Genomic DNA, 13,944 nt, shown 5'->3' on the forward strand with positions numbered 1-13,944 from the left:
GCAGCAACTATGAATTTTATGTGGATCTTCTGTGGATCTGTTCCTGTGTATGTGTCCCCACCACCTGACCACAAACTATACTACTAAACCATATTGGCAAAGACAGCATAGTACTGAAATCAAAACATACTTGCAGACTAATTGAGCATAGTAGAGGACATGGGAATAAACTTGTATAGGCTCACATACCTACTTTTGGACAAAGGTGTATCAACTCATGAACTAGAAAAACTAAAACATATTGAATAAAAGCTGACAAAATTAAATAGCTACTAATGAAGAATTAAGTTAAATCTGTATTTTTTTACCCTTTACAAATATAAATTCAAAGTGAATCAAAGACCTTAATTTAAAACCTAAAATGCTAAACCTACTATGGAAAACACTTCAAAATATTGGTATAACCTAAACTTTTGGAATAGAATCCCAATAGAACAGGAAATACACTCATGAGTTTAAAAAATAAGATTAAAGAAAATCTACACAGCCTCTCAGAAAATGAACAGATAGAGTACAGAAGAGAACACCATTGGCAGCAGTATGTCAAACAGAGGTTTGTTATTTAGAAATATAAAGATTTGCACAAATTAAGCACCAAAAAGGAAAAAAAAAAAACTTTCAAAACTGCTTATTGTTAAATAGGTCAATAAACTTAGCAAGACAGAAGAAAGAAGGAAAAAGAAAGAAGAAAAAAGAAAAAAGACAGATGGACAACAAATTTTTTTTTAATGTTGAACATCCACAGCTAGCAGAAAAATACAAATTAAAACTACTTTGAATCCTGGTTCTCTGACTTTTACAATTTTTCAATCCCCTTGTCTGTGATTTTTTATTGTTCTATTTATTTACATTCCAAATGTTGCCACACTTCCTGGTGTCCCTTCCAAGAGTTCTTCACCCCATACTCGATCTCCTTTACCTCTGAAAGAGTGCTCCCCCACCTACCCACCCATCTACTCTCCCATCACCTCCCCACCCTCATCTTATTGCCTACATCTTTCTTCCATGGATCAGCAAGTCTCTACAAGATTAGTAACATCCTTTCCTACTGAGGCCAGACAAGGCAGTCCTCTGCTATATATGTGCTGGAGGCCATGGAACAGCTCATGTATGCACTTTGGTCAGTGGATTAGTCTCTTAGAGATTCCAGGGGTCCTTGTTAGTTGATACCATTGGTCTTCTTATAGGGTTGCCATCTCCTTCAGCTCTTTCAATCTTTTCACTAACTCTTCCATGGGGGGTGGGGAGGGAAGGGGTGGTCCCTGACCTCAGTCCAATGGTTGGCTGTAAGTATCTGCATCTGTCTCAGTCAGCTACTAGTATAGCCTCTCAGAGGACAGCCATGCTAGGCTCCTGTCTGCAAGCACAAAATGGCATCAGTAATAGTATCATGGTTTAGTGTTCACCCATCGGATAGATCCCAAGTTGGGCCAGTCACTGAATGGCCTTTCCTTCAATCTCTGCTCCATTTTTGTCCCCACATTTCCTTCAGACAGGAACAGTCCTGAGTCAAACATTTTAAAGGTAGTTTTGTGACTCCATCCCTCCACTGGGAACCCTCTCTATCTACTAGAGATGGTTTCTTTGATGTTGGGCATTTTGGCTATGGTTATTCCCATTGAGACCTGGGAGCCTCTCATGTCCCAAGTCTCTGGGATTTTCTAAAGGTTCACCCCACCTCCCACCCCCAGCAGCTGCATATTTCCATTAATTCTTCTGGCATCTTAATTAATGTATTTATTCACTTTACAGCCCAATATTAGCCTTCCCTCTTCTTCCAGTTCCCCCTCCCAACTCTTCCCCCATTCCCCCCTCTCCTCACCTGAGAATGGGGAGTTCATCCCCCTGGTTTTCTTTCTCTTTCAGTCTCTGTCTCTGTTTCTGTATGACTCTGTCTGTCTCTCTCTCTCTCTCTCTCTCTCTCTCTCTCTCTCTCTCTCTCACACACACACACACACACACATACACACACACAGAGAGAGAGAGAGAGAGAGAGAGAGAGAGAGAGAGAGAGAGAGAGAGAGAGACATACACAACACATCAGTGACTACAGGACTAGGCACATCCTCTTTTACTGAGGCCAGACAAGGCAGACCATTTAGAGGAACTATATCACAGGCAGGCAATATATTCAGGAACAGCCCCTGCTCCAGGTGTTGGGACCTGCATGAAGACCAAGTTTCACATCAGCTACACATGTGCCAGGGGCATAGGTCCAGTCCATGCTCACTCTTTGGTTAGCAGATGAATCTCTGGCAGCCCCCAAAGGTCCAGGTTAGTTGACTCTGTTGATCTTCCTGTGGAGTCCCTATCCTCTTTGGGTTCCTCAATTCTTCTCCCAAGTCTTCCACAAGACTTACTGTGCTCCATCAAATAGTTTGGTATATGTCTCTGCATCTGTTTCAGCCTAAATAGAGCCTCTCGGAGGTTAGTTATGCTAGGATCCTGTCTGCAAGCATAACAGAGTATTATTAATAGTCTCAGGGATTGGCTCTTGCCCATGAGATAGCCCAGTCATTGATTGGCCATTTCCTCTATCTCTGCTCTATCTTTATCCCTAAACATCTTGTAGACAGGATACATTTTAGGTCGAAGGTTTTGTGGGTAGGTTGCTGTCCTTATCCCTTCATTGGAAGTCCTACCTGACTACAAGATCCATATCTCCCACTTTGTTGATGTTTTCTGAACCCTAGGTGTGATGGTTTATATATGCTTGTCTCAGGGAATGGCACTATTAGGATGAGTGGCCTTGTTGGAGTAGGTCTGTCACTATGGGTGTGGGCTTAAGACCCTCATTCAAGCTCATGATTTGACTTTGTTGATACATAATATATTAATCAAGTCTTGGTTAAAAAATATATGTGCCAAACTATGTGCTGAAGTATATTTGGGGGCATATATAATGCCTGTGATACATTATGGATATTCACTTTAGACCCTACAAATGACATAAGTTCTCAACAACATGTATCAAATTTATGGTACTCAGATTTTAATTCACTTCTCAGAATAAATGGTATTTGAAAACTCCATGCCTATTCAGATTGTATGAATGAACCAGATTTTAGAATTTTAAACACTTGTATTCTATAACATATAAATCATCATGATCAAATGTTATGAAGAAAAATGATTTATTGGGGCTGGAGAGATAGCTCAGAGGTTAAGAGCACTGACTGCTCTTCTAGAGGTCCTGAGTTCAATTCCCAGCAATCACATGGTGGCTCACAACCATCTGTAATGGAATCTGATGCCCTGTTCTGGTGTATCTGAAGACAGGAATGGTGGTGCTCATATACATTAAATAAATAAATCTTTTTAAAAATGATTTATTGAATCTTAGACCTAGGAATATGGTACAGTAGAAATAGCATAGTGCTGGAAAACAGAAAATGTCCACAAACATAGTTTGAAAGTCACTGTCTTATTAGGGTTACTGTTGTGGTAATGATACACCATGACTAAAGGAAACTTGTGGAGAAAAGAATTTATTTTTTCATAGTTCCATTGAACAGTTCATCATCAAAATCACTGAGGGTAGGAATTCACACAGGGAAGGAGGCTGAAGACAAAAGCTGATACAGAGGCCACTACTGATTCTTAGTTTACTCTATATGACTTCCTCAGTTTGCTTTCTTATAGAACCCAGGACCACAATTCCAAGGATGGCACCACCTACAATGGGTTGGGCCCACACTAATTAAGAAAATGCCCTTCAGGGTTACATATAGACAAATCTTATGGAGTTATTTTCTTGGTTGAGGTTCCCTCTACTCTGATGAATTTAGCTGTGTCAAATTGACATAAAACTATCTAGCATGTCACTTAGCATCTTTGGGTCTTGGTAAATTTTTATGTACCATAGGAATAACTTCTGTTTCTGAGTCAAATGAAGAGTATTGAAAAGTTTTATATAATTGTAACTATGATAAAATGTTACTTATTACTCTCCATATAGTTCTTAGATAACACCTACCCAATCTTCCTGATTTATTTCACATTCAGAGCCTAAGATATAAAACAGTAAAAGACTGGTCCTTGATCTCTGCTATTTGGAAAACTAGTAGCTATCATAATCTTGCACTTAGAAAAGCAGTCAGAGCCCAGAATGTACAAGAAGTGGTCCCTTTGTCCTGTAGACTCTTTTTTATTTCAATAGGATAATGTGACTCTCTTATTAAGCTTTCATCTTCTTTGAACTCATATACATGAGAATAGTTAAGAGCTACCAAACCTGATGGCAGTGTAACCCAAATTTCCATGGTGGGTTGCCTAACATCAAAAAGAGAAGAGTGATAGGACTGTCAAGCAGATAACTAATCCCTGTGATGGTAGCCAATAGCTATAATATATCCTTCCTGACCCCTGTCCTGACCCTTGTCCTGACCCAAGTGCAACCTTGACTATACATTGAAACCTTAGTTCATCCATCAGTAACAGACTAAACAGGTCTGGAGATATAGTCACAAACATACAAAGCATCAGGCAGCATCCTGTCTCTCGTCATGAGAAAGAATGTGTCTGTAAGTGGCATAGGCTTCATTTGTGGTCACCTTATGACGGATTTTTTGCCAATTTTTACTCTTACTTTGAGAATGAACTTGACATAGACTTCTAGAAGCTTAAAATACTACAATCTTAACTGTGCATGCCTTGGCTATTATGAATAATAGTACAATAAACACGTGTGCACAAGTGTCTCTTAGATGTAAAGACTTTATCCCCTTTAGATATATGAGACAATTAGCTCAAATGTGTGGTACTTTCTGTTTTCTGTTCTTTAAGGAACTTCCACATCATATATTTTACATAGTGGCTGTTATCATTTATATTCTTCACCAACAGTTGATGAGTTCCCCTTTGTCTACATCCTCTTTTAAAATGGCTTTTTCTAAATTTAATATTCTGGCTACAGTAAAAATGATACTAAACCGTGGTACTAACTTCTGTTTCCTTGATTTGTGTTGAACATTATTTTATATATTTTCCATTTGTATGTCTTCCATTTCCAAATAGCTTTCAGATTGTTTGTCCATTTTTCAGATATTTTCAGTTTTTCCTTTGTTTTGCTTAATTTTTAACTTGTTTTTTAGTTTTGTTTTGTTTTGTTTTGAGACAAGCTTAGGCTATGTGGTCCTAGATAACATAAATCAGTCAGTAATAAAAGTATTGAAATCCTGTTATTTAAAGCAACATGGATGAAATTAGAGGCCCGTATACTAAATAAAATAAAGCAGAGACAGAAAGATCAGTACTGCATATTATTCGTCACATGGAAAAGCTAAAATTTCTAATATATAGAGGACTGTGGGGTAGTGATAATTACAGTCCATGAAGAATGGAAGGATATAATAGTTCTGTTTCTGTTGCTGTGATAAAGCACCATGACCATAAGAAACTTATGGAAAAAAGTTTATTTTCACATATGGTTCCAGAGGGATAATGTCCATTATGTCTGGGAAGCACAGCAACAAGTGACAGGCATGGCAGCAGAAATAGAAAGTTGAGAGCTTACATTTTCAAACATGAGCACAAAGCAGAGAGCAGAGAGAGCAAACTAGTAGTTGGAAAATTTTAGTATCAAATCCTGCCTCTCATGACATACTTCTTCCAACAAGTCTGCAGTGCTTAAACCTCCCTAAACACTGCCACCAACAAGAACCAAGTGTTCAAATGCCCAAGATTGTACGGGACAGTTCTTATTCAAAGCACAACAGAGAGAATATAAGATTGTATAGAGAGTACTACAGTATACATTTAAGCAAGAAAAAGTAATAGAATTCTGTACAAAAATGGAATGACATTAATTTGCAACAACATATTTAAAGTATGAAGAGCCAGAGTAGAAGAGTTTATTGGCTTCCAATAAAGTGGCATGATAAATATTTAAAGAGATGGGAGATGGGCATACTAATTTTCTAATTTGATCATAATAATTTTATACTGGTCAAATTATGACATTGTGCCCATAAATGCATATAATTAATATGTATTAATTGAAAGCAATTACTTTAAATTATAGCAGGAATGGCTGTGATTTACTTGATATATAGAAGCTTGTAACCTGAACAGTAACTCTCTATAAATAGTTGTTTATCTCTTCTTTCTATCCAGATCAAACCATTTGTCTTCAACCTTACTGGGTTTAAATTAAGCCAAATCTGTCCCCTTGGCATATACATGCATACATACATACATACACTATATATATATATATATATATATATATATATATATATATATCACAACCATCTGTAATAGAATCCAATGCCCTCTTCTGGCATGACTGAAGACAGTTACAGTGTACTCACATCAATAAATAAATCTCAGAAAAGAAAGCCCTTCAAGAAAAAAGAAAGAAAGAAAGGAGGCTATAGAGAAAGGATAGCTCTAGCAAAAACAAATTTATATATATATATATATATATATATATATATATATATATATGCCTAGTGTTTATTCAAATGAAATTTTGAATGGAACAATAATAAATAAGATAAAGGAAAACATAACATCTCAGAGAACATGCAGAAGGTGGGAGTCAACAGACTACTTATCCTTCTTGTTTTTCATTGGCTTTCACGTTTTCCCAACTCTAAGGCTAGAAATTTGTCTAGATGTCAGTAGTTCTCAACCTTCCTAATGCTTGAGACCCTTTAGTACAGTTCCTGATGTTGTAGTGACCCCAACCATAAAATTTTTTGTTACTACTTCATAATTGTAATTTTTCTACTGTTACAAATGATAATGTAAATTTTTTGAGATATAGAATTGCCAAAGGGGTTACAACTTATAGGTTGAGAACCAATGATCTAGGTAGTCATATTTTTTTTAGCTCTTTGCAACAGGATTTATTTCCAGTTATGGTGCCAGGAACATAGAATTTCTGATTTAATAGACCTCCAAAACTTGGAAGGAATTCTACACTTCATGTTTTATTTTACTGTCTTGATAGAAATAGGAAGACGATTATAAACAAATATCTTCCCTTCCCTATATGAGAAGTCAAGAGCTGTGGTTTTCGACAGAAGGAATCCTAAGGAAGTATTTCCCCTGATGACAGTGGTTTACTGACCACAAAAACCTTGAGGCTTTGTGAACTGATTCCAGGATGTGACCTTGGAAGAACACTGTGGGCTGGTGGGGTATGTCTGACTATACTACCTCCTCACTGACTGCAACAAATTTGGTCCCAGAGGCAGTTGCAGTACAAACAGAAGTTACTTATGTGCTCTTGGGCAAAAAAGAGAAACCACTGAGCTAGTAATATGTTATTTGGAATAAATACTTGGATTCAGAAGTGCTGTATTCAAGCTGTTGCTCTATAATTATGTGATAAATTCTATCAGATCCTCTAAGAGGTTATCTCAATATCTGTGAAAACTACAAAATAGATTAACCATACATTTTACTAGATATTAATAACTTTGAACAATTATCACTTATAGTATCTGTATGTCAGGATGTTCTAGAGTCACAGTACTTATGAAATGTCTCTATATATTAAGGGAATTTATTGTAATGACTGTAGTCTGTAGTCCAACTAACTCAACAACAGGCAGCTGTGAATGGAATGTCCAAGAATCTAGTATTTGCTCAGTCCCATGAGGCTAGTTGTTTAAGCTGGTCTTCTGTAGAAGTAGGTTCCAACAGATGTGCTGGCAAGTAAGAGCAAGCAGTCAAAGAGTGAATCTTCCTTCTTTTAATGTCCTTATATAGACCTCCAGCAAAAGGTGTGGCCCAAATCAAAGGTGTGTACCACCATGCCTGGATCTGGAACTTGCTTTGTCCCAGGCTGACCTTGAACTCAAAGATCTGTTTGCCTCAGTATCTGGCCATTAAAAGTGTATATTAACTTGCCTGGGACTAAGCTTTTCATGGTCACTATGCTTCAAGATCTATATGTCAAGATCCAGGTCAGAAACCTGTGTCTTCCAGCCTCACTCAAGATCTGGAGCACAGGTGTGCCCTCCATTTTTGGATTGCAGTTTATTCCAGATGTAGTCAAGTTGGCAACCAGGAGTAGCCATCACAATATCCAAAGTCAATACCTACAGAAAATTAGAAGGTGGAACCTGGAAGAATTACTGAACTCATCTTCTAGACTCTATTTGTGTCCTAATTTCTTTTCTACTACTGTAATAATATACCATGATCAAGGTAACTTAGGAAAGAAAGTGTTTCATTTGGAGACTTAATGGTTTCAGGGGGTTAGAGTTCATGAAAATCATTGACAGGAAGAATGGCAGCAGTCAGGCAGGCATGGTGCTGGAGCATCAAGTATAGCTGAGGGTTATACTTGATCTATGAGCATGAGACAAAGAGGGCTAACTGGGAATGCTGTGAGACCTCAAAGCTCAGCCCTAGTGACACACCTTCTTCAACAAGTTTATATTTCCTAATTCTTCCTGAACCATTCCACCAATCAGCAGCCAAGCTTTCAAACATATGAACCCATGGGGCCATTCTCATTCAAACTGCCATAACTTATAAGCCAATCTACATGCTGGACATGACTTCATTCAGACAAGTGAAGGATAAATATAGTGTCTTTTTCTCTACAAAGAAAAATGCTGATTCGTGAGTTTGGTAACTTATCCAAGGCTACAGTATTAAAAGGGCTGGGGAGATAGAGTCTGAATTTAAAGCTTGCTCATGATGCAGAAAATTACTTCCATCTACCACTCCATTCCTCCAAATAAACTACTGTCAATTTGTTATATTTGAGCAGCCTGCAGATAATTGAAAACTGACAACTTTTACTTCTACTTGGAACACATTATAATATCAATCCTATTCATCTAAATTTGGGTGAGACTCAAAAAAAAGGTAATTTTGTCTGGAAAAAAAAAGCAAAATGTACATGTGTTTTCATGAAGTATAAATGTGCTATTAAACACACAGCTCAGTTCCTGACTAACCTCCATGAATGATGAAAATAATCTCTTAGCTCAACTGATTAAAAAGAGAAACGGCAAGACCACATATACCTATTCTCAGAACTAGTGATGTATACTTTTCAAGAAATAGACAATATCTGAGTATGCAGTGCTGCCATCAGCTTTTCTTCTCTGAAGCTGACTCAGAACTAAGAACTTTGAACTAAGCTGATTTTTAATTAAGAACAAACACATATCCAGCACATCCTATGTTGTAACTACTGAAACCATGTTTAGCAGGAAGGGAGAGTCTCACAGAAGGCCTGGCAACAGGGAGTGGCATTAAGTAAATACAATGTCTTCTCTTTTGATTGGGGTTACTGCTGTAGTGACAGAGGAGACAACACTAGAGATATTTATTGCATTACTTCTTTAATTGACTTCATTTCTGTAAATCTTCATTTTCCTACTTTTAAATCCTAAAGTACAAAGGATTATAAAATTTTTTCAATCTATCATATTGGTTTTATGTTAAATTAATCAAGAGTAAATATTATATAATTATAAGTGTATAATTAATTGTAAATTTTTCATTTTCTTACAATAGTACCACCTGTAAATGCTTTCAAGAAACCCTAAATATGAACAATGGGATATTCAGATCAGACATTATTGTCCAACTACAGAAAAAATATTGTGTTGAAATAGTTATGTATGTTCCAAATGATTTTAGTTTCTAAAATTGATGTATGTGGTTTTAATACTGTACATCTTAATGAGAGGTTGTCCTAAAAATTCTGGGTTTTCAGTCCTAATCTTGAGGCCTTCCTAGAGGAGCTTTTCAGATATACATGTGGGTTTTGCCTGTCTTTTCCTCCAAAAATCTTTATCCCTCATTTCACAAAAATTTTCCCCACATTAATTTTTTTTTATTTTTATCTTTTATTGAAAATAGATTCTTTTCTCATATAATATATTCTGACTATAGTTTCCTTTCACTCTAGCCCTCCTAGTCCATCCCAACCTCTTCTCTCCTCTGGATCCACTTGCTTTCTCTCTCTTATTATTAGAAAAGAACATGTTTCTAGGAAATAATAATTAAACATGATAAAATATAAGGTAAAGGCAAAATTACAATATCGAAGTTTTGGCAATCAAAGGGAGAAAATGTGTCCCAAGGATAGGCACAAGAGTCAGAGACCCACAAGGTCTCACAGTCAGGATTCCCATAAGAAAACTAAGCTAATAGGATGCCCTGTGCTTGTGCTTCAGTCTCTATGTGAGCTCATATGTGCCTTGCTTAGTTGATTTTAAAAGTCTTGTTCTTCTGTTGTTCCTCATCTCCTCTGACACTAAAAGTCTTTCTTTCATGATATTTTCCAAGCTCTTAGGAGAGGGGTTTGATGAAGACCTCATGATTCAGACTTTCAGTATCATATCTGTCTGTGGGTTTCTATATTTCTTCCTATCTTCAGCTCCCACAAGCTCTGTGCCACCATTGCCCTAGCATATTTTGCAGTCAGGACAGATTGTATGTTAGAGGTTTGGTGGCTGGTTTGTTGTTTACATTTTACTTTTGGTAGCCTGCAGAGTACCTTCCCACACTGAAGTGACTAGAACATAGGGATGAGAGTTCCATGGAGGCACCAGCTCAACTTCACCTTATGAAATGAGTTGTGTGGGTATTGTCCTTGGCAATAGGGCCCCACTGTCAGTTTGTGGAGAGCAATCCTTTGTTTTAGTCACAGCCTGGGTCGTTTGGGGATTTCCATGGGATCCCTTTTAGTGAACAACTCAACCAAGTCCTGCCACTGAAAACATTACCTAAAGACAAGAGATGGCCAGTTATTCCCTCATTACTAGGAGTCTTCATTAGGATCACTTTCATATATTCCATGAAGTTTCCACTGTACTAGGTTTCTACACCACCACCCAGATGCCCACAATTCCAACCTTCTCTCCTCACACTTTCTCCCTCCACCCCATCTTCCCTTCTACCTGATCCTCACTCTCCAACTCCCACTCACCTACCCCCTGTCTGCAAGTAAAATCTATTATATTTCCCACTCCCAGGGAGATCCATGTGCCCAACTGCAGAACCTTCCTTTTTAAACTAACCTCTCTGAAGACTTATATTGTAGCTTGGATATCATTTACTTAACAGCTAACATTCGCACATAAGCAAATGCATACCGCATTTATCTTTCTGGATCTATGTTATCTCACTCAGAATGATTTCTTTTATAGTTTCATCCATTTGCCTGCAAATTTTATGATTTTTTTAAACAGGTAATACTCCATTGTATAAATGTACCACATTTCCTTTATGCTAATGATAAGATATTTCACGGGCCAAATATATTCCAGAAAAGGACACAGAAGCTCTGTACTCCTGATATGCAAAGAACATCTTAAATAAATTTATTTTATGGAGATTTTTAGATTCAACACAAAACAGAAAGTACAAATTCCCACGTATCCTCTGTTCCTACACTCCCAGTTTTCTCAATACCTAAATCCCATACCCAAGAGGTCTAATTGTTAAACCAGTATGACATCATGATCACCCAATGACCAATTGTGGTTCACTGTAGGTACTGTACATTAGTTGACTTTCAACAAATGTGTAACAACACATTTGTGTTGATTCACATAGTAGGTTCACTCTCCTGTAATTGCTTTATACTGTATTTATCCATGCTTCTTGGTGAATGATATTCTTGTTACTAAACAGTGAGTTTGATGGTCACGAAGAATGTCTCTTTGATTTTTTTATCTGTTTTCATCCCTTATGTCTAGCAAAGTACCTTGAGCATAATAGACCTTCAATAAATATTTGAAGGAATTAGTCAAAATCCTATCACTCCATCTTGATTAAGGGCTTTTATTTTTATAATACTCTATGAATTTTGAGGATGGTAGGACAGAATTTGACCTACTTAGACCATGACATGGAATACTAGCCCCAAAACTGAACTCAGAAGTATCTACAGCCATCAGAGGCAGCTGCCATATAGGACTTTTCTTTTTCATGTCATATGAGAAAGTCTGACTTTTTACTCAAGCATTTCTTCAAAGCTTCATGAATGTCTTTGTTTCTCAGGCTATAGATAATGGGATTAAACATAGGTGTCAGGATAGTATAGAGCAGAGAAAACCCTTTGCGTAAATATTGGAAAGAGTTGGCTGAGGGCACAAGATATGTGGCAATCAGTGTTCCATAAAATACTGTGACGACAGTGAGATGGGAAGAACAGGTGGAGAAAGCCTTTTTCCTGCCTGTGCCAGATGGGATTCGTAGGATGGCAATAAGGATGCAAGAGTAGGAAATTGTGATGAGGAAAAATGGGACCAGAGTGACTGCAGAAGAAGTGGCAAAGGCAATTGTCTCAGTCAGTGAAGTATCCATACAGGAAAGGTGGATCAAAGGGGCAAAGTCACAAAAGAAGTGATCAATTTCATTAGGGCCACAGAATTTTTGTCTACACAGCATGACCATGGTGATGGCTGTGAGGAAGAAGCAGCAAAACCAAGACCCAGTAGCCAACCTAAAGCAGAGAGAATCAGTCATCAGGATGGGGTATCGGAGAGGCTGGCAGATAGCAAGGTAGCGGTCATAGGACATCACAGCAAGCAAGAGGCACTCTGTTGCAGCAAGGGATCCAAAGAAGTAGAATTGTGCCAAGCAACCAACCAATGAGATAGTCTTCTGGTCAGCTATAATAATCAGCAACATCTTGGGAACAATGTTGGAGGTGTAGCAGACCTCCAGAAAGGACAAGTTCACTAGGAAGAAGTACATGGGAATGTGGAGAGTACGGTTGCACAGAACTAGGAGAACAATAAGGATGTTTCCAGAAACAGTTAGGATGTAGAAGATGCTAAACATCATAAAGAGGGAAATATTGAGCTGTAAGATGGAAGAGAATCCTTGAAGAACAAATTCCACTATCGTTGTTTGATTTTCCCAGGATAGGGTCATCATACTTTGGTTTCTGTGAAGGACACAATGATAAAAACATACACAATATAGCTGTTTCTACTTTATGCAAGAACGTGAACAGAATCATCTTCATTCTGTACTCTATCTACTCTCTGCTCTATGGGTGAAGAGAATAGGGCTTTTTAACTCATATGAATGAACATAATTTAAATTAAGAACTTGTGGTTTATTCTTTCCTTTTCCCCTACTTGGTATCATCACTTCATCAGGAGCAGAAACATTTGAACTAGAAGAATGTAAAGATAGATGGAGAACTGCATAGTGCACACTCTTCCTGGGTGTATTCTGGTAATCTTGTGAGTTATAGACAGAAAGAAGATCTAAAAAAAGTGTAATAGAGAAAACTCAGAGGAGGTTTGTGAAATGACAGAGAAACAAGGATGCAAGACAGTCCCTCCCACTTCAAACAGTGACAGTGATTGTCATTTAAGACATTTAAAGAAATTTCTTTTCATGTCAATTTTATTTTCCTCTCTGTGAGTTGTAGGGTGTGGGCTATTTCTAAATTGTTTTCATAGAGTTTTAAAGAGGTCATATGAATAGAAGGTTTGAGATTCTCTGATTCAGAGGTCATAAGCTATGAAGACATAACCAGGGACAAATACATTATCTCACAATTTTAAACAGATAATATAAAAGCAAATTTAAAAATTTTATCTAAGGCTTCAATAAGTCATACCTATTTGGTTACAACAGCACAGGGAGTAGAGTACAAAATAAACTATTTAGCTCATGTTCTATCCAGTACCAGAGAGTGCAACCAACTATGCATATGATATGTATAATTTGGGACTGTTGGGTGATTTAAGGAATCCTGCTCTCCTCTTTAGTTGCACTTTGATGAAAGCCACTCACCAACAACAGAGCACAAAGTAAACAGAGAAGCACTCCTAACTCCTGCAGTAGTTCTGCAAAGTCTAAGGCTGAAACCACTGTACTAATTTCAAGATCTGAATCCTGTATGAAACTCCTTATGGCAATTATGGAGAGACTATATGGTTGAGGAAGGCAAGGCAAGATGAGAAAATTTATGTATAGGCACATAAAGCACTATGTGGGTGT

At 37.4% G+C, this 13,944-nt stretch overlaps 1 protein-coding gene across 1 annotated transcript; it reads right to left on the reverse strand.

The window, feature by feature from the left end:
* Nucleotides 1-9,495: 9,495 nt before the first annotated feature.
* Nucleotides 9,496-13,287, reverse strand: LOC117706547 (olfactory receptor 11A1-like). Its single transcript, XM_076932105.1, has one exon. The coding sequence runs from the start codon at nt 12,862-12,864 to the stop codon at nt 11,914-11,916; it is 951 nt and encodes a 316-aa protein (XP_076788220.1). The 5' UTR covers nt 12,865-13,287; the 3' UTR covers nt 9,496-11,913.
* Nucleotides 13,288-13,944: the final 657 nt, after the last annotated feature.

The sequence above is a fragment of the Arvicanthis niloticus genome, chromosome 4, assembly GCF_011762505.2.
Source record: "Arvicanthis niloticus isolate mArvNil1 chromosome 4, mArvNil1.pat.X, whole genome shotgun sequence".
Lineage (NCBI taxonomy): Eukaryota > Metazoa > Chordata > Mammalia > Rodentia > Muridae > Arvicanthis > Arvicanthis niloticus.